General features: G+C 43.2%; 1 protein-coding gene across 2 annotated transcripts; it reads right to left on the reverse strand.

Moving 5' to 3' along the window:
* Window positions 1–25,908, reverse strand: scn2b (sodium channel, voltage-gated, type II, beta). 2 transcript variants are annotated; one of them, XR_006760961.1, is made up of 6 exons: window positions 25,658–25,908; window positions 10,330–10,496; window positions 7,543–7,753; window positions 6,068–6,263; window positions 5,046–5,116; window positions 1–3,483 (listed from the first exon to the last, which is right to left on the reverse strand). XR_006760961.1 is itself a non-coding variant. In XM_045703570.1 (5 exons), the coding sequence occupies exons 1-5, from the start codon at window positions 25,740–25,742 to the stop codon at window positions 3,456–3,458; spliced, it is 687 nt and encodes a 228-aa protein (XP_045559526.1). In that variant the 5' UTR covers window positions 25,743–25,908; the 3' UTR covers window positions 1–3,455. The 2 variants fall into 2 exon arrangements, 1 of the variants encoding a protein (XP_045559526.1); XM_045703570.1 differs by lacking the exon at window positions 5,046–5,116.
* Window positions 25,909–26,422: the final 514 nt, after the last annotated feature.

Consider the following 26,422-nt stretch of genomic DNA (forward strand, 5'->3'; position numbering starts at 1 on the left):
TAATATTTATGTACTCATTTTTATTTCAAAATACAATATTGATTACAGCTCATTCTTAGAGACACAGTGCAGTGCAAGCATTTCTGGTGTTCGGTGCGAGAGGGCCTGGTTAGAGCCATGCGTCACAGAGGAACACTGCAGTAAAAACATGCATGATCACACAGAGACAGGCAGGCAAACGCGAAACTCCGGGACCTCCACTATCCCAGCTAGCTACCCAGCATTCAGGACTCCAGCAGAGATGTCAGAGTGAATGACGGGAGAAATGGAGGTCATGTTGATTTCATTAGGCTACAGATTATTCTATTTTTTTTTTGGAACATGTGCTTTGTCCCCTACCCATTGGTAGCACTGTGTGTCTGTGTTCATGTATAAAATACAGTACAATCTAAATTATAATTGTTTTGGTTAATTCTTGAGGTGCCATCATTACTTTGGAAATTAAGTCTGATTGTGACCTAGATATATATTCTCTGGTTGTGACAACAAGCTTCCCAGACTTCTAACCATGCATCTAGCTGATGTCTCAGACTCCATACAAACTGATTAACACCACAGTCACAATTGCACAGAAGTTTAATTAATTCATATAGTAATTAGTAATTAAGTCATTCTAGAAAGGGAGCGTGTACACCCTACAAGTGGAGATCAGCATTGACCTTCCTCTGTTTAATTAATGATCTTTCAGATGTGAGCTCCCCAAACTCAGGCTAACTTCCCAAAGACCAGGTAATGATAGCTACCACAACGTCAACAGCTAGGACAACCACAAAGTCACATCATAAAGTACAAATTACATAACTATGTGGTACAAAACTCAACAATGTCAAAATACAATACTCAATCAAATGAAATCTAAACTACGACGGATTTGAGGAGACAAATAATAAGAAACAAAGTATAAAAGAAACAAGCTTTGGCAGTGAATAACATAAAGGCAGCCTATGAATGCAGTGCCCATTGCAGAGACAGGGAGAGACTGTCTCCAGATGAGGTAGGGCACTCCTGGGCACAGAATCAGCGTGGCCCCTGGCTTTAGGCCTTAAAACCACATCAGACAACACCAGAGGCACCCAGTCATATTCTGCCAACCTACAGTCACACTCCCATAGGCTATCTGCTCCCCCAACACTGTCTGTTGGAAAATACAAAGCCAAGACGTTTAAACACAAGGATCAAATGAAGGTAACATTTTACACATTTTGACTAAAATAAATAAATGTTACTATTTTAGGGTTGTGATATTGTTTAGCAAATCCACAGTTTATCTGTGCTTTTGGATACTTTGTGTGATCCTTCACAGACTTACATACATTATAATACTTGTGTGATAATGTAACGTAAGCCCTACATCTGTGAAGGTAGTTTGAAATTCAGTGGGTGGAAAGTGGAATGATTGATCGTATATTCATTTCAAAAGTAGTTGTTACGTCAACTTGGACATCTCACGTTGTCTCCCAAATACATTCACAACCAGTGCAATACTAATAGAGCTAAATATGTAACATCCAAAGAACATCCAAGATCAATTACCTCAGAGGAGAGAGGTCTCATACATTCAAACATTGATAGTTTAAGACAGTGAGGACCACACGTAAATAGCGACAACAATCAAAGCACACCTCTAGAGTACAGCTTGGTATTTGGTCAAAACGTATAAATATATGTATCTGATATAAATTTTTCTCTATTGTACTTTTTTTTCTGTTTTCCCTGAAAGTGCTCAGCTTTTATGTATGTGTAGGCCTCAGCGTTTGGACTTCTGATGTGCAAAACAGCTACACGGCTGTATGTGGTGTTTGAAGCCAATGTGTTGGATCACGTATAGCCAGTGTGTCTGTGTGCTCATTTGTGTGTCAACAACCAACTAGGGCCGGACATTCAGGTGTTGTGTAAGGGTTACTGCATGTGGACAAAAGGGGGACATCATTTGGGGATTGGGCTTTTTGTACAATGTCAGTTAGTATATAATGTCAGACCATTAATGATCTATCCATTTTACATTTTTTGTCATTTAGCAGACGCTCTTATCCAGAGCGACTTACAGTAGTGAATGCATACATTTCATGCATTTATTTTTTTTGGTACTGGCCCCCCGTGGGAATCGAACCCACAATCCATTGTAGACAGAATTGTGCCTGTCTTAATGTATGCAAAATGTATGCAAAAAATGTCATGCTTATGTATGATATTGTACTAGCTTTATTCATAGCAATACAAATGTGTGTTGTTTCGATGTATGTTTGTTTCGATGTATGAGCAAGCAACACAGGCTAAAATATCATATTGGAGGTGAAGCAAGGGTTCAGAAGAGTTGACTACTGATAAAATCATGCCTGGCTTCTCCATGAAGGGAGACTCTGAGTTTGAAGGAAAGACACTCGGACACTCTAAGGACACTCAAACACATTCTCAAATACACACACACACACACACACACACACACACACACACACACACACACACACACACACACACACACACACACACACACACACACACACACACACACACACACACACACACACACACACACACACACACACACACACACACACACACACACACACACACCACCCACACTGATCGTAGTTACATCTGAAGGTCATTCACAACCTTATACCCTGTACATAAAAACTAACACACACAGACAAAAATACACCCACACCATTCTCCCACAGAAAGGTATAATTTGGACACACACACACTAGCTGTCAGAAAAAAAAGGGAACTTTTTTTGCCCCAGCCATTATGCATCGCTAAGTAATGTGACAGAGCAAAAGAATTAGAGCGAGAGAGAGTGAGCGAGAGAGAGCGAGAGAGAATTATATGATTTGGAAGTAAATAATTTGTTATCCAATGGAGTGGCAAGTTAGAAGACAACAATTTAAGAGAGCGATAGAGAGAGAGCAGGATCTTTCCCAGTAACCATGGATGTCAAACCATCCATTTACTCTACAGATGTAGGATCTTAATTTGAGCCAGTTTGCTACAGCAGGAAAATAGTCCTGCAGCAACAGGAAATGTGAATTAGAATGAATTGATCTTTTTCTAAGAGTTGATGCATTTTTCATAAGGGAAAACTTCAGAAGCCTTTTTAAACCTCCAATACAGTACACATTTTAAACATCCTGCATTGTAGGAAAGTTATGCTGCTACAGGGTGATCAAATTAAGGTCTTACATCTCTATCTTAAGCTAGACTACAAGCGAGAAAAAGGGGAAAGAGGAATGTCGTTTGGAGACTGCTGTCTACTAGTCTCCTCCACCTTTTGTGGCTCCCCGTCAAAGAAGAGAGGAGATAAGACTGACTGAAGATAGAGGCAGGGGTGGCGTTGGTGGCGTGGCTGGTGGCTGGGGCTTCCCATAACTGCAATCTTGTTTGGATGGACAAGAGGAGGGAGGGAGGCGGCGTGGGGTGAGGCAGATGCTGGATGAGGATTCAAGCAAGGGTCACTATACATCTTCAGGCAGGAATGCTTTCCTGAAGGTCATGGTTCATCGGAAACAGAGAGGCAGGGAAAGAAGAGAGCAGAGATATATATGAGCTCAGCGATACAGTACATGCAGTACATTCAATCCACCTAACAAGGAAACAACACCCCTAATACCAACACACTAAAGAGATGTCTCACAGAATGAAAGTCACATAAGAGTAGAAGACAAGATAGTTGAAACATCTAGGTCAGTGCTTCCTAAAGTAGGCACTGGTTGTCTTGCCAACCTGACTTGTTTTTAAGCTGATTTCCATGCTATTGTTGTTGTACAGTATTTACATCCCACTGTCGGACCAGGGGGAAATGTTGGGACATATACTAACTTGTACAATCCCATTACATCAAACACAGACTGCAACACACACACCCATCACTATATCACATTGGCTAGGACCACAATGCAAACACATCAATAGCTACTGTGCAGAAACAGGAATGGGTTGGATCTCTCACAGAGTTAGTGTGGAAAATGTGTTAGCTACTAGTAAGTCAAAACCTAGTTAAAACGCACAAAAACATTGACCTGAGACATGGCTGTAGTATGCTATAGCTTCCCCAAAAAAATCTATGACACACACATTTGGATAGTCCCTTTGTAGATGCTCTACATACTATCTACAGACATTTCAACTAACTATCTACTAACGCTAACCCTATCTCTAACCCTAACTGTAGCTCTTATCGTAACCCTAAACTTAACTGCTTATCCCAATCGTAGATCTAACCTTAACCCTTACCCGTATTCTAAACCTAAACCTAAACCTAAACATAAACCTAACCCTAACCGTAACCTTAGCAAGAGGTTTCTTATCAACAGACAGTTTGTTGATAGTATGACCATGAAAATCCGGACTATCCAAATAAAGCGGGACCCAAATTCATCTTGGAACCTAGCCATGTGTCAGGTCAAACAAACACGAGTGCAAACTAACAGACAAACTCTAACTTGAGATGCACTGAGCACACGTAAATGTTCCTTCTCCGTGAATCATGTTAGACAACAGGTTTGTGCAGACACGTTCTGTGTTTGTATCTGAAGTTAGGCTTGAGCCCTACAGGTATTCAGAATCAGAAATGATCAGATCTAAGGCCTGGAAGAGAGATAATCAGGTAGAAAAGAGGTTGAAGGTACTGTAGAAGGGAGAGCAGACCAGACGGGGGAAAGGCAGGACAGGATTGACCATTCTATTGGATGAGATCAGGACATGTGGTTGAGAGTGAGAATGTGTCTCAACAGTCCTTTCCATGTCTCCTGTCCTTCATGACCACTGACACATGAGATCACGTTGATTTAATCTATCGTCCTTTCACATCAGTGGTCATACAGGAAATGAGCCAAGGATAGACTATTATTTTGAGATTGATATTTAAATATGAGGCTCTGTCCTGACAAACAGAATTTGAAGTTCCCATCACCATGGTAATGAGAGAGAGGGATGAACAGCAAGGTTTGGGAAAAAGGAAAAAGGAAGAAGGCCATAAGTGGCCACTCCTTCTTGGCTAACTGGGGTCACATGACCAGCACAAAACACCAATCACAGATTGTTACCAGCGTGAGGGAGGAGGTTGGGCTCCAGCGAACCTTGGGCCTCCAGGACCATGCAGGCCGGTTATAGCTGCCTGGCTCATGGCAATATAAGCACACACACACACACACACACACACACACACACACACACACACACACACACACACACACACACACACACACACACACACACACACACACACACACACACACACATACACACGCACATGCACACACATACCCGCAGGAACACACATTCAACATACACACAAATCAAAAAAGAAGAATAAAAGAAGGGGAAGAGGGGATACTTGTCAGGGTGGTTTTAAAAGAAATGTATGAATCCACTTATACATTACACCGGACATATTTCTGGAATGTGTTTCCATAACATCTATATTTTGTGAAGTTTCTGGGGTTATTCCAGAATGTTGTGGCTTGTTAGGTATAAAAGTATGGACCACCCTGTCAGTGCACATACTATGTACAGCTGAAAGAGAAAGAGAATTGGAGTGGATTTTAAGACTCTCCGGTTTTGCCTCAAGAGCATTGCCTCAAGTAGATGACAGAAAATGAGAGAGAGAGAGAGAGAGAGCGAGAGAGAGAGAAAAGGACAAGCAGTAAAGAGAAAAGAGAAGGAGAATAGCCTAAATCAGGGGACACATTATTATAATTTCACATTGAGAAAGAGTCAGAGTAAAACAATATACAGATGTAGGATCTTAACATGATCACCCTGTTGCAGGATAACTTTCCTGCAAATCAGGACATGTTACACTTATTTGAGGTTTAAAAATGTTTCTGAAGTTTGCAATTTCTACTTAGAAATTTCAGAATTGATTTTTCCTTACAAATGTGTAAAATCCCAGAAAAATGTCCCTTAATTATAATACAGATAATAATTCACATTTCCTGTTGCTGCAGGATTACTTTCCAACTGTAGCAAACCAGCTCAAATTAAGATCCGACATCTGTAGAGGTATCGAGGAAGAGATAGACGTTTAGAGGAGGATGGGTAAGTTAAAACAAAGAGGGGATCTCACTTGGTTCCCTCCTCGGGGCCCCCCTCTGCATCCAGCTTGCCCTCTTCCTCCATCTTCTGCTCGTCAGAAATGAGCTCCTGTTTCTTGTGACGCCGTATACACTTCACCACCACCATGGACAGGATGAGCAGAGCCAGCGCACCGCCGACTGACGCCCCGATCGCCACCGCTATGGTCGAGTCCCGTGGGGGAGGCACTGTGGAGGGGGAGAGGAGGAGGGAAGAGGAGGTGAGATAGTTCTGTAGATAGAGTGTATAGTTGGCAAAGGGCTGATTAAACCACAGTGTGAGGAAACCAAAAAAAGGACAGCAATGGCCTTTTATGTGTGTGTGTGTGTGTGTGTCATCATGCATACATGTGTGTGAGACCAGCATTTGTGAGAGGCAATGATTCTGAGGTGAGCTGGGTTGGCACGCCCATCAATATTTGTATAAAAATGTTTTATTTAACCTTTATTTAACTAGGCAAGTCAGTTAAGAACAAATTCTTATTTACAATGGCCTACCCCCCCGGCCAAACCCTCACGACGCTGGGCCAACTGTGCACCGCCCTATGGGACTCCAGATCACAGCCGGTTGTGATACAGCCTGGGAATGAACCAGGTACTGCAGTGATGCCTCTAGCACTGCAATGCAGTGCCTTAGACCACTGCGCCACTCGGGAAGTAAATAAGTAAAAAGCTGTATAGTGTTGAGTCATCACGTCCTGGGCTGAAGGAAGGTTGAGACCAAGGGAGAACAGAAACACAACCAGATGAGGAACTGAAGGATGGATGGATGGATGGATGGGTGAGTGAATGGATTGATGAATGGATGAATGGCAAGGCCAGGGTACAATCTTTAATGACATGCTAGCACACAAGGCCAGGGTACAATTTTTAATGACATGCTAGCACACAAGGCCAGGGTACAATTTTTAATGACATGCTAGCACACAAGGCCAGGGATGGGCTGGAAAGGGTGGATGGATGGACCAGTTGACCACAGATTAGTGCTGAGCGATTAGTGCTTTTTGAGGTCGGTTCGGTTTAGGTTTTATTTTAAAAAAATTATCACGGTTTTCGGTTTCAACTTTTTTTGAAACATTAAATACACAATGCTTTATGTGTGTTGAACGCTGTAACAGAATAAAACGGTTAATAAAAGTCCTATGATGGTAGTGACTGCCCATTACGGCTTTTCACTTATTAACCATAATTTATTCAAATTACTTTACTTTAATAAAATATGTGTTTGATTTGGTGACTTTATTATTATATTCCAAGTTACCACCTCATCTCTATAGAGCTGCTGCCTATGCGGTCTGACGAAATCACAATGTTAGTAGATCTTCAAAGTACATAAGGCATACTTTTATGACTGCTGAATACCAACTATCAATCACTGAGATCAACTATTTTCAGGCTCGCGAAGAGACTGCTAAGTAACTTGCCCCCTGTCCCTTTTATTGCTCCCTGCCTTTCCCCCTGCCCTTACATTCTGTGACGACAAACATGTTGATGATTCCGTGGCCCTGGATGCGGTCAGGGGGGTTACGGACATAGCAGTTATAGACGCCCTCGTCCGACAGCTGGACATCAGAGAGGGTGATGGACAAGTCGTTCTTTTCCAGGTTACCCACAAACTGCACCCGGTCACTGAACCGGTCTGTCCGCAGGGGCATCATCCCCTTCTTATAGGTCATGAACTGGAGGAGAGAGGAGGAAAAGGGGGATTAGCAGAAAGATAGACAGAAACATTTTTGTTTTTATTGAACCCAGGACTCCCTGGAAAACAGTGGCAATTGTTACTGAGTACAGATGTAGGACCTTAATTTGATCACTCTTTTGTTGCTGAGAATTTTCCTGCACTACAGGAAATGCAGATGAGCTTTGTGTCAAAAGTTTGGACACACCTACTCATTCCAGGGTTTTTCTTTATTGTGACTATTTTCTACTTTGTAGAATAACAGTGAAGACATCAAAACTATGAAATAACACATATGGAATCATGTTGAAAGCAAAAAAGTGTTAAACAAATCAAAATATATTTTACATTTGAGATTCTTCGAAGTAGCCACCTTTTACCTTGATGATAGCGTTGCACACGCTTGGCATTCTCTCAACCAGCTTCATGAGGTAGTCACCTAGAATGCATTTCAATTAACAGGTGTGCCTTGTTAAAAGTACATTTTAATTTTAATGCGTTTGAGCCAATCAACTTTAAAACATGAAGGTGAGTCAATCCAGAAACTTTGAAAGTTTCTTCAAGTGCAGTCGCAAAAACCATCAAGCGCTATGATGAAACTGGTTCTCATGTGGACTGCTACAGGAAAGGAAGACCTCTGCTGCAGAGGATACGTTCATTAGAGTTAACTGCACCTCAGATTGCAGCCCAAATAAATGCTTCACAGAGTAACAGACACATCTCAACATCAACTGTTCAGAGGAGACTGTGTGAATCAGGCCTTCATGGTCGAATTGCTGCAAAGAAACCACTACTAAAGAACACAAATGAGAAGAAGAAACTTGCTTGGGCCAAGAAACACGAGCAATGAACATTAAACCAGTGGAAATCTGTCCTTTGGTCTGATGAGTCCAAATTTTAGATTTTTGGTTCCAAATGCTATGTCTTTGTGAGACGCAGAGTAGGTGAACAGATGACCTCCGCATGTGTGATTCCCACTGTAACGCATGGAGGAGGTGGTGTGATGGTGTGGGGGTGCTTTGCTGGTGACGCTGTCTGTGATTTATTTAGAATTCAAGGCACACTTAACCAGCATGGTTACCACACCATTCTGCAGAGATACGCCATACCATTTGGTTTGCGCTTAGTGGGACTATCATTTGTTTTTCAACAGGACAATTACCCAGCATACCTCCAGGCTGTGTAAGGGCTATATGACTAAGAAGGAGAGTGATGGAGGGATGCATGAGATGACCTGGCCCCCACAATCACCCGACCTCAACCCAATTGAGATGGTTTGGGATGAGTTGGGCCACAGAGTGAAGGAAAAGCAGCTAACAAGTGCTCAACATATGTGTGAACTCCTTCAAGACTGTTGGAAAAGCATTCCAGGTGAAGCTGGTAGAGAGAATGCCAAGAGTCTGTAAAGCTGTTATCAAGGTAAAGGGTGGCTACTTTGAAGAATCAAATATATTTTCATTTGTTTAACACTTTTTTTTGTTACTACATTATGTGTTATTTCATAGTTTTGATGTCTTCACTATTATTCTACAATGTCAAAAATAGTAAAAATAAAGAAAAACCCTTGAATGAGTAGGTATGTCCAAACTTTAGACTGGTACTGTCACGGTTGTCGTAAGGATTTGACCAAAATGCAGCGGGAGTGTGTATACTCATCTTCTTTTTATTAGGTAGAAAGAAGGAAAACCAAAACAAAAGTATACAAAAAACCAACGATGATAAACAGTCCTGTAAGGATTACAGCTATACAAGGAACAACTACCCACAAAATCCCATAGAAAAACACCCCTCTTAAATAGGACCTTCAATTAGAAGCAACTAGGAGCAGCTGCTTCCAATTGAAGGTCAACCCAACAAACACCACATAGAAATAGACATACTAGAACTAACATAGTAATAGACTAACAAAAACATAACCCAACAAACCCCGAAACACTCTAAATAAACACCCCTCTTAAAACAGAACATAGCCCAACAAACCCCGAAACACTCTAAACAAACACACCCCTGCCACGTCCTGACCAAACTACAATAACAAATAACCCGTTATACTGGTCAGGACATGACAGGTACTGAATGTACGGTCACTGAAACCTGCACTAACACACAGTTGTATTAACAGTATTGCACTTTTCATGTAAACTACTTTTGTCCAGCTCATAGTCTAACCACTGATCAAGCAACATTATGGACTAAACGTTCAAATCCTGTTGCAGTAGGATTATTTTGCTACGACAATACTGGTCAAATTGAGATCCTACATCTGTAGACTTTCCTGGCTAAATAAATGAAATGAAACACATCGAAATAGTTGGAGAAAGCATGGCATTAAAGAAACAGAAAGAGAGAGGAGAGAGAGTTGACACGGGAAAGGTAAGGAGGATGGAGTATGCAAAAGAAAAAAAAAGATGAATCTTACTGTATATCATGGCAGAGTCAGGGGTATGGTGTCTATTTTAGCCTTACACCTTACCCCTCCTTGACTCAATCTGAGGCTGAGGGTGTCCTAAAATGGACACTGTGCATCGGCCTGACATTGACACAAGACAAGGGCAGACACACGGTCTGGTCTCTCACCATCTCCTCAGTCTCGTTGGTGTTCTCCTGGTAGGTCCAGTTCATGGCAAACTTGTTGACGTCCATCTTGTAGCAGGAGGTGAAGATGCACTGGATCCTCACCATGGTGCCGTTCAGGACGTTGATCTGGTTATGGACCAGGACATCCATACTGGACGCAGGGCAGGCTGGAGGAGGGAGGAAGGAAGGAATGGAGGGGATTGGTCAAGAAACACATAGATGTGCTACACATGGAAGTGTAGGTACTGTCGTTTACTGTTCTACAGGAAGGAGTGAGTTCATTCACAAGAAAGATAATTCTGATTACACACATATGTACGGAGATCATCTAAACAAACTGCTATCTATTTCAAAGGCAATTTTTTCCTGGGTCAGTGAATTCCTCTGTAAAGCAACCACCATCAGCAGAAGGTGACCGTACTATTGGATACTGCTTTAGCAGTAGTGTTATGGACGCTAACTATCCGCACAACCTGGGAGGCATTGCGCAGCACAGAACCGTACTGTAGTAACATCTCGGAGTGACTCACTCCTGCACCGGTTACTCTTAACGCAGCTCTAGACACACCCTGTACAGCACTCCCTCTGCAGTGCCCTGAACCATACTGAAGGAGCTGCATGCGAACGAATGCTTTAGACAGCACTTTGAACAGCCAGAGCGGTTGAAGCGGTGGTTCAGCTGTAGGCACAGAGGAATTCAGCCCGGTAATTCTGCCCCGTAATCATTCCACTCATATTTGTTTTGGTAATCGTTGTTTGCAGATTGGCGTTTACTGCGGCAATGGCTTATCCATGAGTACTGGCTAAAGCGGAAGAAAAAGGACTGACTGAATCTCCTGAATGTGTAACTCATTGAGGCATTAAGGCAGAACTGTGCTGTATACCTGTGCGTGCGTATAGTGTTGTGTCTGCGAACTGCGTATGATGACAATACACAGTATCATCTGGACCTCCTATTTTTGCACACGCTTGTGTTGGAAAGATTTTTCAAATACTGAGGAACACTACTGACTCAACACTGTACACGTCAGCTACTGTAGCGACTGAAATGACTGCAACACTTAACAAAGAGCTGCAGTTGGTTTCAGACAAGGAAGTAGTTAGTCCTAAATGTTTCCAAAACTAAAAGCATTGTATTTCTGACAAATAATTCACTAAACCCTAAACCTCAACTAAATCTTGTAATGAATAATGTGGAAATTGAGCAAGTTGAGGTGACTAAACTATTTATTTATTTATTTCACCTTTATTTAACCAGGTAGGCAAGTTGAAAACAAGTTCTCATTTACAATTGCGACCTGGCCAAGATAAAGCAAAGCAGTTCGACACATACAACAACACAGAGTTACACATGGAGTAAAACAAACATACAGTCAATAATACAGTAGAAAAATAAGTCTGTATACAATGTGAGCAAATGAGGTGAGATACGGGAGGTAAAGGCAAAAAAGGCCATGGTGGCAAAGTAAATACAATATAGCAAGTAAAACACTGGAATGGTAGATTTGTAGTGGAAGAAAGTGCAAAGTAGAAATATAAATAATGGGGTGCAAAGGAGCAAAATAAATAAATAAATAAATAAATACAGTAGGGGAAGAGGTAGTTGTATGGGCTAAATTATAGATGGGCTATGTACAGGTGCAGTGATCTGTGAGCTGCTCTGACAGCTGGTGCTTGAAGCTAGTGAGGGAGATAAGTGTTTCCAGTTTCAGAGATTTTTGTAGTTCGTTCCAGTCATTGGCAGCAGAGAACTGGAAGGAGAGACAGCCAAAGGAGGAATTGGCTTTGGGGGTGACCAGAGAGATATACCTGCTGGAGCGCGTGCTACAGATGGGTGCTGCTATGGTGACCAGTGAGCGGAGATAAGGGGGGACTTTACCTAGCAGGGTTTGTAGATGACCTGGAGCCAGTGGGTTTGGCGACGAGTATGAAGCGAGGGCCAGCCAACGAGAGCGTACAGGTCGCAGTGGTGGGTAGTATATGGGGCTTTGGTGACAATCAGAGGCAGCTGTCTATCATTGTCTCTGATTGGGAATCATACTTAGGCAGCCTGTTTTCCACCTGAGTTTTGTGGGAGGTTATTTTCTGTTTAGTATTCTGTTACCTGACAGAACTGTTGGCTTTTCATTTTGTTACTTTGTTCGAGTGTTTTTTTGATCAATAAAAATCATGAACACTTTCCACGATGCGCTTTGGTCCACTCATTCCGACGAGAGCCGTTACAGAACCTCCCACCAAAAACAGACCAAGCAGCGTGGCCAGGAGAGTTGGACATGGGAGGAAATCCTGGATGTCAAAGGATCCTGGATGTGGGAGGAGATCCAGGCCGGATGGGATCGCCTCCCATGGGAACAAGTGGAAGCAGAGAGGGAGGAGCAGCCACGAGATCGGGAGTCACGGGAACGAGGGAAGCCCGAGAGGCAGCTCCAAACATTTTTTTGGGGGGAGTGGGGCGCACACGGGGAGATTGGCGGAGTCAGGGTTGAGACCTGAGCCAACACCCCGTGCTTACCGTGGGGAGCGTGTGACCAGTCTGGCACCGTGTTATGCGCACCGTATCTCCGATGCGCATTCACAGCCCGGTGCGCTCATTGCCTGCGCCCCGCATTTGCCGGGCTAAAGTGAGCATTCAGCCAGGACGGGTTGTGCCCGCTCAGCGCTCCTGGTCTCCAGTACGCCTCCTCGGTCCAGGATATCCTGCGCCAGCTCTATGCACTGTGTCGCCAGTGCGCCTTCACAGCCCAGTTCGTCCTGTGCCAGCGCCCCGCCCTTGCCGGGCTAAAGTGAGCATCCAGCCAGGACAGGTTGTGCCAGCCCTACGCTCCAGACCTTCAGTGTGCCTCCACGGCCCAGTATATCCTGCGCCAGCTCTACGCACTGTGTCGCCAGTGCGCCTTCACAGCCCAGTTCGTCCTGTGCCAGCGCCCCGCACTTGCCGGGCTAAAGTAAGCATCCAGCCAGAACGGGTTGTGCCAGCCCTACGCTCCAGACCTCCAGTGCGCCTCCACGGCCCAGTATATCCTGTGCCAGCTCCGCACACCCGGTCTCCAGTGCGTCTCCCCAGTCCGGTGAGACCTGTTCCGGCTCCACGTACGAAGCCTCCAGTGATGATCCATGGTCTGAAGTCTCCAGTGATGATCCATGGCACGAAGCCTCCAGTGATGATCCATGGTACTGTCACGCCCTGACCTTAGAGATGTTATTTATTCTCTATGTTTGGCTAGGTCAGGGTGTGACTTGGGTGGGAATATCTATGTTTTCTATTTCTTTGTTTTTGAGCCGAGTGTGGTTCCCAATCAGAGGCAGCTGTCTATCGTTGTCTCTGATTGGGAATCATACTTAGGCAGCCTGTTTTCCACCTGAGTTTTGTGGGAGGTTATTTTCTGTTTAGTATTCTGTTACCTGACAGAACTGTTGGCTTTTCGTTTTGTTACTTTGTTCGAGTGTTTTTTTTTATCAATAAAAATCATGAACACTTTCCACGCTGCGCTTTGGTCCACTCATTCCGACGAGAGCCGTTACAGCCATAGCCTATTTCCCGCGCCAGTGAGCTTGAGACAGACAGCAGTTTTTATGAAGTTTGGTGAGTTAAGACAATCAGAATGCAGCAGGCCTGGTAAATTACTGTAATTAATACATGCATTAATAGAAATGATTGTAATCAAATGACGGGGGATTAACAATACATTTGTTGGCCTACTGGTGACATACAGTCGTGGCCAAAAGTTTTGAGAATGACATAAATATTAATTTTCACAAAGTTTTCTGCTTCAGTGTCTTTAGAAATTTTTATCAGATGTTACTATGGAATACTGAAGTGTCAAAGGCTTTTATTGACAATTACATGAAGTTGATGCAAAGAGACAATAGTTGCAGTGTTGACCCTTCTTTTCCAAGACGTCTGCAATCCGCCCTGGCATGCTGTCAATTAACTTCTGGGACACATCCTGACTGATGGCAGCCCATTCTTGCATAATCAATGCTTGGAGTTTGTCAGAATTTGTGGGTTTTTGTTTGTCCACTCGCCTCTAAAGGATTGACCACAAGTTCTCAATGGGATTGTGGTCTGGGGAGTTTCCTGGCCATGGACCCAAAATATCGATGTTTTGTTCCCCGAGCCACTTAGTTATGGCAAGGTGCTCCATCATGCTGGAAAAAGGCATTGTTCGTCACCAAACTGTTCCTGGATGGTTGGGAGAAGTTGCTCTCGGAGGATGTGTTGGTACCATTCTTTACTCATGGCTGTGTTCTTAGGCAAAATTGTGAGATAGCCCACTCCCTTGGCTGAGAAGCAACCCCACACATGAATGGTCTCAGGATGCTTTACTGTTGGCATGACACAGGACTGATGGTAGCGCTCACCTTGTCTTTTCCGGAAATGTTTTTTTCCGGATGCCCCAAACAATCGGAAAGGGGATTCATCAGAGAAAATGACTTTACCCCAGTCCTCAGCAGTCCAATCCCTGTGCCTTTTGCAGAATATCAGTCTGTCCCTGATGTTTTTCCTGGAGAGAAGTGGCTTCTTTGCTACCCTTCTTGACACCAGGCCATCCTCCAAAAGTCTTTGCCTCACTGTGCGTGCAGATGCACTCACACCTGCCTGCTGCCATTCCTGAGCAAGCTCTGTACTGGTGGTGCCTCAATCCCGCAGCTGAATCAACTTCAGGAGACGGTCCTGGCACTTGCTGGACATTCTTGGGCACCCTGAGGCCTTCTTCACAACAATTGAACCGCTCTCCTTGAAGTTCTTGATGATCCGATAAATGGTTGATTTAGGTGCAATCTTACTGGCAGCAATATCCTTGCCTGTGAAGCACTTTTTGTGCAAAGCAATGATGATGGCACGTGTTTCCTTGCAGGTAACCATGGTTGACAGAGGAAGAACAATGATTCCAAGGACCACCCTCCTTTTGAAGCTTCCAGTCTGTTATTCGAACTCAATCAGCATGACAGAGTGATCTCCAGCCTTGTCCTCGTCAACTGACATGATGTCAGCTGGTCCTTTTATGACAGGGCTGAAATGTGTCCTGTGTGGCTCAGTTGGTAGAGCATGGTGTTTGCAACGCCAGGGTTGTGGGTTCGATTCCCACGGGGGACCAGTATGGGGAAGAAAAAAAAATTATGAAATGTATTCACTACTGTAAGTCGCTCTGGATAAGAGCGTCTACTAAATGACTAAAATCTAAATCAGTGGACATGTTTTTGGGGGATTCAGTTCATTTGCATGGAAAAGAGGGACTTTGCAATTAATTGCAATTCATCTGATCACTCTTCATAACATTCTGGAGTATATGCAAATTGCCATCATACAAACTGAGGCAGCAGACTTTGTGAAATGTTTTATTTGTGTCATTCTCAAAACTTTTGGCCACGCCTGTACAGTATGTCATGGGAAGTTGATAAAAAAAAAAAAAATCAAAGGGCAAACAATTCACACAATGTATCAATGAATGCGCAAGAGACAACTGAGCGCATTCTGGAGAGAGACGTCTCCAGAATGTTGCAACATTTTAAGTTTTTCTCAAGACACATTATCTTCACATATTTTAGATGCTTTTCACTGACTGCCACAACTCAATCAGCTAGACCTATTGACACACCCACTACCCAAATTGCAGGCTTCCCAAATAGTCATACACACTTGTCATTTAACATTTACATTTTAGTCATTTAGCAGACACTCTTATCCAGAGCAACTTACAGTAGTGAATGCATACATTTCATGCATATTTTTTTTTTTTTTGTACTGGCCCCCCATGGGAATTGAACCCACAACCCTGGCATTGCACACACCATGCTGGCATTGCAAACACCATGCTCTACCAACTGAGCCACAGGGAACAGTAAAGCAATCCACAGTTATTTTTATTAAAGAAGCTAATGATCCTCTGTGGCTAAGTCATGCTCTCTGGTGAAGTACTTTGAATGCTTTCATTTAGACAGGAGTAAATATGTAATTTTGGCAAACATACATTTTATTTAAAGGGAAGCCATTATCCTAACAGTGCACTGTGCACCAGCCAAACATTCCTTTCCATTTCTCAAGAGGCTGAAACCAGAGATTAGTATATAATGACAAGATGCTCATGTCTCCGCCCTAACCATGGGAGTCGTTGTCCCAAAGGCGGGAAGGCAGGCGGCAAGCTTAGGTCTGCATATTATGCGCACAGAAACACATTTGGCTTACTCTGGACAGATTTTGGCGAGAGTGAGCCCGCTCGCTTCACCTCTTCCTCACTGCTGAAACTCCACCGGATAAAGCATCCGAATGAGCGAAACAGCGCCCCTCTGTCTCACTATATGTAGCCCATGTATCTGATGCTGTCTGGACCAAAAGAGTATGGCATGTCATACAATTTCTTTCCAGACAGCATCAGATACATGGTCTACACATACTGAGACAGAGTGGCAGTGTTTTGTTCGCTCGGATGCTTTATCTGAAATTGATGCATTTTTCTGTCAGCGCACGTCTCGGTCAAATAAATGATCAATATTTCAATGTTTTATTTGGACGGGCAAGGAGGATGGGTCATGCCCCCTAAGACCCGCCCATAACGACGGCCCTGTGTGTGTGTTCTGTGAGTGCCTCAGTGGGATGTGTGTGTGTATTGGTCTGAGTGTGGCTGTTAGTGAGTACAAGCACGTGCATGATGGCCGGCGTGGGACGGGTGTGTTTGCTCGGCTCTGCACCAGTCTGCCAACTTTTGTGTTACTGGACAAGTTCCCCCTGCTGCTGCAATCACTCTTCATCGTACCGGGTCTCTGCAGCAGCTAGACCCTCTAATCACACCCTCCTATCTCGCTCTCTATTTCTCTCTCTCCCTCTCTTTCTCTATCGTTCTCTCTCTCGTTCTCTCTCTCGTTCTCTCTCTCTCTGTTTGTGTCCTGTAGTGGTGCAGTTAGAGTCTTTCGGATCACTCACTTCCTCCCTCTCCTCTCTCCCTCCCTCCCCTCCCTTCCTCTCTCTGAATCAGGTGTCATCTGGAAGTACTGCAGTACAGCACCTGCTTAGAGCGGAGGGAGGGAGGAAGGGAGGGACAAATAGGCTGACATCCCACATTAAACATACAAGCATGACGCATCCCCCTCACACACACATATGTGCTCACATATAGACCTATAGCTACACATTGGCAAACATATGCACACCCTGTACGTCACACACACACACACGCACACACGCACGCACGCACGCACGCACACAACACGTGTACTTGCAGAGTCAGCACTCAGCCATATGCACTATTCTTTACTGATGCTATGTCAATGTCTTCCCAGCCCATGCCTATTCCCATTTACATATGTAGGATCTTAATTTGAGCTAGTTGGCTACAGCAGAAAAATTATCCTGCAGCAACAGAAAAATCAAGACCAACATTTTAAAGTGGAAATTACAAACTTTAGAAGCTTTTTTAAACCTTGAATACATTTCAAGTTCGTATTTCCTGACGTGCAGGAAATTCTCAGCAACAAAAGAGTGATCAAATGAAGATCCTACATCTGTACTGTATCTAGTGCATCTGTAGGGTGAGTATATTCCCACACTGAGGAGGGGGTTACTTTACAGTATGTCTATCACATCCTTTAATAAACATACACAATCAGCTAATCCCATTCACACTTAATCAGCTGAAATGTCTTAATGACAATCAATGTCTACATCTCCAATGTAATGGGAAGCAAAAGAGACTAACTAACCTAACCTGAGTAGCATCTGGTTCTGCAGGGGGAGTCCAATGAAAGTCCCCTCTATCTTTTGTGCAAAAGGCTTCGGTTTGGATTGTTACATCACGTCAGTAGCGACCACATGCATGATGAGTCAATGTTTATCATACAAGAACATTGCCTTGAGCTACTTTTTACCCACTTCTACACTGCTGAAGGTACTGTAACCTCTGGTAATTTGCGAAAAAGAGTCAAACTCTATCTTGAACAAGTGTACATGTATGCTATCTGTACATGTTACTGGGAGTTAAGAATATGTCTGACGCTAACATCATTGCCTATAAACACATTTACTGAACAATAGTAGTACAATATGTGTAGCATTTTGAGAGAGATTCTCTCATCCTGTAAGGCAAGGATGTAAAGGGTTTTAAACACCCATATGAGCCAATGCTTTTGCTGCACCACTCGATCCGCTATTACAAGGCAGGAAATACTGCAGTGTGCCGCCCTCTCCCTCCCTCCGTCCTTCTTCACTCTCCCTTACTCTCCTCTCCCTCCCTCCCTCAGCACACCCCATATCTCCCTCCTCCTTTCTCTGTCTTTCAGCTTTTTTTTCTGAGGCTCAAGGTCATTGTAAAAAAGAAGGTAAAGACTAGGGTTGTGGCGGTCACAACATTTTGTCAGCCGGTGATGGTCAAGTAAATAACTGTCGGTCTTAATGTCATTTTTAGTTAATTAACATAAACACAATGAGCATTTCTTTTTTTATTTAACCTTTATTTAACTAGGCAAGTCAGTTAAGAACAAATTGTTATTTACAATGACAGCATACCCCTGCCAAACCTGGACAGCGCTGGGCCAATTGTGAGCCACCCTATGGGACTGCCAATCACGACCGGATGTGACACAGCCTGGATCTCCTGGCTTCCACACAGCCTGCAAGTCAATGATGCAGACCTTTGGAACATCTACATTTAAAAAATTCAAAAGAATCCATGTAATATAGCTTACACCTTCACAATGATATGAAGAAAATGTATTTCAGAAGAACAGAATAGCATACTCGATGTTGCCCTTATGTTAGATCCTGATCTGGCTATGCCAAAATGGCTGTGGAGTACACCAGTTACAGTGAGGGAAAGAAGTATTTGATCCCCTGCTGATTTTGAACATTTGCCCACTGACAAAGAAATGATCAGTCTCTAATTTTAATGGTAGGTTTATATGAACAGTGAGACAGAATAACAATTAAAAAAATCCAGAAAAACGCATGTCAAAAATGTTATAAAATGATTTGCATTTTAATGAGGGGAATAAGTATTTGACCCCTCTGCAAAACATGACTTAGTACTTGGTGGCAAGACCCTTGTTGGCAATCACAGAGGTCTGACGTTTCTTGTAGTTGGCAACCAGGTTTGCACACATCTCAAGAGGGATTTTGTCCCACTCCTCTTTGCAGATCTTCATTAAGTCATTAAGGTTTCGAGGCTGACGTTTGGCAACTCGAACCTTCAGCTCCCTTCACAGATTTTCTATGGGATTAAGGTCTGGAGACTGGCTAGGCCACTCCAGGACCTTAATGTGCTTCTTCTTGAGCCACTCCTTTGTTGCCTTGGCCGTGTGTTTTGGGTCATTGTCATGCTGGAATACCCATCCACGACCCATTTTCAATGCCCTGGCTGAGGGAAGGAGGTTCTCACCCAAGATTTGACGGTACATGGCCCCGTCCATCGTCCCTTTGATGCTGTGAAGTTGTCCTGTCCCCTTAGCAGAAAAACACCCCCAAAGCATAATGTTTCCACCTCCATATTTGACAGTGGGGATGGTGTTCTTGGGGTCATAGGCAGCATTCCTCCTCCTCCAAACACAGCGAGTTGAGTTTATGCCAAAGAGCTCCATTTTGGTCTCATCTGACCACAACACTTTCACACAGTTGTCCTCTGAATCATTCAGATGTTCATTGGCAAACTTCAGACGGGCATGTATATGTGCTTTCTTGAGCAGGGGGACCTTGCGGGCGCTGCAGGATTTCAGTCCTTCACGGCGTAGTGTGTTACCAATTGTTTTCTTGGTGACTATGGTCCCAGCTGCCTTGAGATCATTGACAAGATCCTCCCGTGTGGTTCTGGACTGATTCCTCACTGTTCTCATGATCATTGCAACTCCACGAGGTGAGATCTTGCATGGAGCCCCAGGCCGAGGGAGATTGACAGTTCTTTTGTGTTTCTTCCATTTGCGAATAATCGCACTAACTGTTGTCACCTTCTCACCAAGCTGCTTGGCGAAGGTCTTGTAGACCATTCCAGCCTTGTGTAGGTCTACAATCTTGTCCCTGACATTCTTGGAGAGCTCTTTGGTCTTGGCCATGGTGGAGAGTTTGGAATCTGATTGATTGATTGCTTCTGTGGACAGGTGTCTTTTATACAGGTAACAAACTGAGATTAGGAGCACTCCCTTTAAGAGTGTGCTCCTAATCTCAGTTTGTTACCTGTATAAAAGACACCTGTCCACAGAAGCAATCAATCAATCAGATTCCAAACTCTCCACCATGGCCAAGACCAAAGAGCTCTCCAAGAATGTCAGGGACAAGATTGTAGACCTACACAAGGCTGGAATATTGTTCTAATTCTAGACATTCAGTTACATACAGTTGAAGTTGGAAGTTTACATACACTTAGGTTGGAGTCATTAAAACACATTTTTCAACCACTTTTTGTTAACAAACTGTAGTTTTGGCAAGTCGGTTAGGACATCTACTTTGTGCATGACACAAGTCATTTTTCCAAAAATTGTTTACAGACAGATTATTTCACTTAAAATTCCCCGTATCACAATTCCAGTGGGTCATAAATTTACATACACTAAGTTGACTGTGCCTTTAAATAGCTTTGAAAATTCCAGAAAATGATGCCATGGCTTTAGAAGCTTCTGATAGGCTAATTGACATTATTTGAGTCAATTGGATGTGTACCTGTGGATGTATTTCAAGGCCTACCTTCAAACTCAGTGCCTCTTTGTTTGACATCATGGGAAAATCAAAAGAAATCAGTCAAGACCTCAGAAAAAAATTGTAGACCTCCTCAAGTCTGGTTCAACCTTGGGAGCAATTTCCAAACGCCTGAAGGTACCACGTTCATCTGCACAAACAATAGTACGCAAGTATAAACACCATGGGACCACGCAGCCGTCATACGGCTCAGGAAGGAGACGCATTCTGTCTCCTAGAGATGAATGTACTTTGGTGCGAAAAGTGCAAATCAATCCCAGAACAACAGCAAAGGACCTTGTGAAGATGCTGAAGGAAACAGGTACAAAAGTATCTATATCCACAGTAAAACGAGTCCTATATCAAAATAACCTGAAAGGCCGCTCAGCAAGGAAGAAGCCACTGCTACAAAACTGCCATAAAAAAGCCAGACTACGGTTTGCAACTGCACATGTGGACAAATATCATACTTTTTGGAGAAATGTCCTCTGGTCTGATGAAACAAAAATAGAACTGTTTGGCCATAATGACCATCGTTATGTTTGGAGAAAAAAGGGGGATGCTTGCAAGGCGAAGAACACCATCCCAACCGTGGGGTGGCAGCATCATGTTGTGAGGGTGCTTTGCTGCAGGAGGGTCTTGTGCACTTCACAAAATAGACGCATCATGAGGAAGGAAAATTATGTGGATGTATTGAAGCAACATCTCAAGACATCAGTCAGGAAGGTAAAGCTTGTTCGCAAATGGGTCTTCAAATGGACAACGACCCCAAGCATACTTCCAAATTTGTGGCAAAATGGCTTAAGGACAAGAAAGTCAAGGTATTGGAGTGGCCATCACAAAGCCCTGACCTCAATCCTATAGAAAATGTGTGGGCAGAACTGAAAAAGTGTGTGTGAGCAAGGAGGCCTACAAACCTGACTCAGTTACACCAGCTCTGTCAGGAGGAAGGGGCCAAAATTCACCCAACTTATTGTGGGAAGCTTGTGGAAGGCTACCCAAAACGTTTGACCCAAGTTAAACAATTTAAAGGCAATGCTACCAAATACTAATTGAGTGTATGTAAACTTCTGACCCACTGGGAATGTGATGAAAGAAATACAAGCTGAAATAAATAATTACCTCAACTATTATTCTGACATTTCACATTCTTAAAATAAAGTGGTGATCCTAACTGACCTAAGACAGGGAATTTTTACTAGGATTAAATGTCAGGAATTGTGAAAAACTCAGTTTAAATGTATTTGGCTAAGGTGTATGTAAACTTCTGACTTCAACTGTAGCCTTATTTAAATATTTGACCATGTAAGGTAATGGGGCGTTAGGTCTAACATGGCTGACATATCATTTTTAAGTGTCATGTAAATGAATCATAATACAGAAACCTCAAGTCTCTAGACACATGGCTCTGGTTTGGACCAGAAGCTGTTGTCTCCTCTCTACCAGTGGCATAGATGTCATCTCACCCCCATGTCGATTCCCTTTATCACCCTGTAGGTGGGTGATTACAGACCAGGACGGTTCATACCCGGGTTGCCTGCTGACAGGGCAGGTGTTGACTGGCTGAGGGATAGGCCGACCCAGGTGGTTGATGGACAGGTCTTCCCATAGACCTTGACCGCCTGTAACCTCTGGGCCCATTAGCGGCCCAGTGATCCATAGCCTTGAATAAAGGTGAGGCCAATGTCCATGGTCCTGCGTGTGTTCAGTGTGAGTGTGTGTGTGTGTGTGTGTGTGTTTGTTTTGCTGTGGGCAGTGGCTCAGCATACTCAATGACTAGTGGGTTCAATAGGGGAAGGATAATGTAGTATAATACCTTACTGAGGAACCTTAATATGGTGGTCAAAATGTTATTACGTTTGGCTATATGGAGGTAAGTGTTCAAGACTGGTCAAATATACTGGATCTCTGTCTGATGACTGAGGTATGTATCTTTGATATGACACAGGGCACATTATTAGGTGAACCTGCTGACAGGCAAGGTCATTATGCAGGCTATGGGATTACAGACTACACACAGTAGCCTTTACCTTACAGCTCAATCTGAACATGTACACTACAGTATCCCTTCCATGAGGAAGCAGCTACTCCTCCTCTCTACTTCCTCACATTCAGAAGGAGCAGCCTGATTACACCATCCGGAGAATGAGAATTGATGATCTATCCCATGAAATCATTGCTGCCAGCTCTGAGCTTAACTGCTACACAGTGGCGGTGCTAGACCATTTCAACTGGGGGGGCCAAGCTGGGGCCAGTTGTACTGTTAGAGGGGCCAGTTACATTAGATGTTATTGTTGTCATATCGTTTTGCATGTGGTACGATACTGTTGTGTTCCGCCTAAAGCCGTCCCTCTAGAAAATGTGTGGGTTAAATTAGTGTTCCGCGTTGCCACTGTCTAATTTAATTTTTAAAAATTATTTCACCTTTATTTAACCAGATAGGCAAGTTGAGAACAAGTTCTCATTTACAATTGCGACCTGGCCAAGATAAAGCAAAGCAGTTCGACACATACAACAACACAGAGTTACACATGGAGTAAAACAAACATACAGTCAATAATACAGTAGAAAAATAAGTCTATATAGAATGTAAGCAAATGAGGTGAGATAAGGGAGGTAAAGGCAAAAAAGGCCATGGTGGCAAAGTAAATACAATATAGCAAGTAAAACACTGGAATGGTAGATTTGTAGTGGAAGAAAGTGCAAAGTAGAAATAGAAATAATGGGGTGCAAAGGAGCAAAATAAATAAATAAATACAGTAGGGGTAGGGGTTGTTGTTTGGGCTAAATTATATATGGGCTATGTACAGGTGCAGTGATCTGTGAGCTGCTCTGACAGCTGGTGCTTAAAGCTAGTGAGGGATGTAACGGATGTAAAAAAAAGAACGAGAGCAAAAATGTGTCATGTAAAAATTATTTCATACTCCACATTTAGGGAGGCCACAAGGGGGTCCAAAATTGTTGTCATGGGGGCACTGCCCCCCCAGAACCGCTAGTGCTGCTGCATAGCCACTAGTCTACAGACTGCAGTGCGGGCTATACAGTGGCAGTGGATGTGGATTAGCCTGCCCCCTTGTGGATGAAATATAAAAGTATACTCAAAGATCCCGATACCAAATGGACATCACAAATACTGTTGGTTGTTAGTCAGCACCCGGTAGTCACGAGTGTAGCCTAGTCCTCTATATCAATACTAGTCCTCTATATCATCCATACTGATGTTAAATAGCATTTTTGAGCTCCTAAAAGTCTACTATTACCAACTGCTCCTTGAAATAGTATGAGAGGATGTATGTGAGCTTGCCAGCATTGCCTATTAGACATCATCCCTGTTGGTCTATAAAGTAGACCGTCTGCGTGGCACTGTCTCCCTCTAGTGTAAACGTCTAGGAGGTGCAGCATCATGACAATACGTGATTGTTCTAAAATGGTGAAGGTTTCAGAGGCTGGTGTGGTATTAGTCATCTCTTCTGCTGCAGACTGACGGTGACCAGACAGTGTGAACCAGGCGTCATCACAACAGTTTGAAAGTGATAGGCTATAGACACTGCATAGCAATGTTTTTTTCCCCAATATATATTTTCTACATTTTTAACCTACCTTTTATTTGTAATATCCCACAACACTACGATAACACAGATATGAACAGACATATGTGGAAAATACAGGTTTAAGCTACTGTATAGGCTTAATGGTGTCATGGCATCAAAATCACAGATCGGGAAATTCATCTCATGAGCCGTCATTACGCACCAGTAGCCTGTTGCCAAGCAGGCCTTTGCTGAGCACAAAACAGCACTCTCACTATCCATCTTTATCTGAGTGTTCTTTGGGATACGAATAATGAAGTGTAGGCTATGTGAATAAACAGGAAATATAGCCTACACTAGTGAGGCAATGTGAATAGATAAGTGTATCCACCCAGATGCGCTAAACTCAGCATAGTTTGGCTTCGTCATAGCCAGCCGACCGCGGCAAAGCAAGCTGCCAGTCACGCTTTCGACCCGCTATTGTGAGAAAACAAATACTATGCGATGTTGCTAGCGATGCGTCTCTAGTGCAGAGACGATGGAGATACGCGGTGTCCGTGCGTCAGCGTCCATCCACTCCACTCCGTACCTGCATCAGTAGAGAGAGCATCACTGGACCTGCTTGAGCCCTGATACTTAAGCGACTTGTTCCACATTCTGAATAAGCTATAGGTAGAGAGCGGGCCAATAATAAATCCCCACGTTGTTTCGGTTTAGATCAGGCGTTGGGACGCTGGAATTATGCTTTTTGTGATTCACCGCGCTTTATCTCTGGATTAAAAACAACCGCACATCGTTTAGCCAACTGTTTTGGTTCCTTGACTGAGTCTGTTGACATAGCCTAAAGTGTTAGGCTTAGAGGTGATGAAGTTGGCAATTTCCAGTGATGGCAAGCGGCGTTTTTCGTGGGCCACCAGTCTATTAACTAGGTAGCCTACAATAATCATACACAGCATTTCAGGAATATCTTAATTTTGCTCATTTACAAAACACACACACACACACACACACACACACACACTTACACAACGCGCGAGAAAACGGTGCACATTTGATCCAATATAGTAAAATTGCGGCTCTGTCACTCATCTTTCAAAATTACGATCCGCTGTTACATGAGACGTTTCCGTTATAGCCTACTTACCCAAAATATAAACCACCAATCCCACGATGCTCAAATTGGTAGCAGGCATCCACGTCTTATTTCGCTTTTGTAATGTAAAATGCATTGTATCTCCTTGTAGTAAAACGTCACGCTATATGATTAAAATACAAATATCGTCAAATCTTCTGTTTTACTTTTAAAAAAGCTTAAAATATGTGTTATTTTTTCAGTGCTATGATATGGCTGGCAGTGACTGTAGCTGTAGAAATAGTTGGTTATATGGTTGTGGGTGTCTCTCAAAAGAAGGCGGGGAGGTTGGAAATGAAATAAAATCCTCCACTCTTAGCTCCCTCCCTCTCTATCCCTACATTTACCCTTTTCATATCTCACATTTCAATGTACAATTATTCAATTACATTTACTCGCAACGATCGACAGTTTCAACTTAACAATCATGGAAAAGCACGGATGCACTCAGATAAATGAATGAGATTTAATCATATAATAGTGTCTTTTGTTGTTTGTTTGATCAGGCTCAAAATAGACGATGTGCGTGTATCGTGCTGTCAGTATAGGTGATAAATATAAATATGGAATATAAATAGGCAATAGGCTAGCTAACGGAATCAATTATATTGATCTCTAATTATCTCTGTGTGTCCTAGACCAGGGATCTTCCAACCTTTCCTTGGGGGATGTAAAACCGTTACATGTATTTGACCTATTCCTCAGTTATTAACACACCTGATTCAACTTGTCAACTAATCAGCAAGCACTTAAATAAATAGGTGAATCAGGTCAGCA

This window comes from Salmo salar, chromosome ssa20, assembly GCF_905237065.1.
Source record: "Salmo salar chromosome ssa20, Ssal_v3.1, whole genome shotgun sequence".
Lineage (NCBI taxonomy): Eukaryota > Metazoa > Chordata > Actinopteri > Salmoniformes > Salmonidae > Salmo > Salmo salar.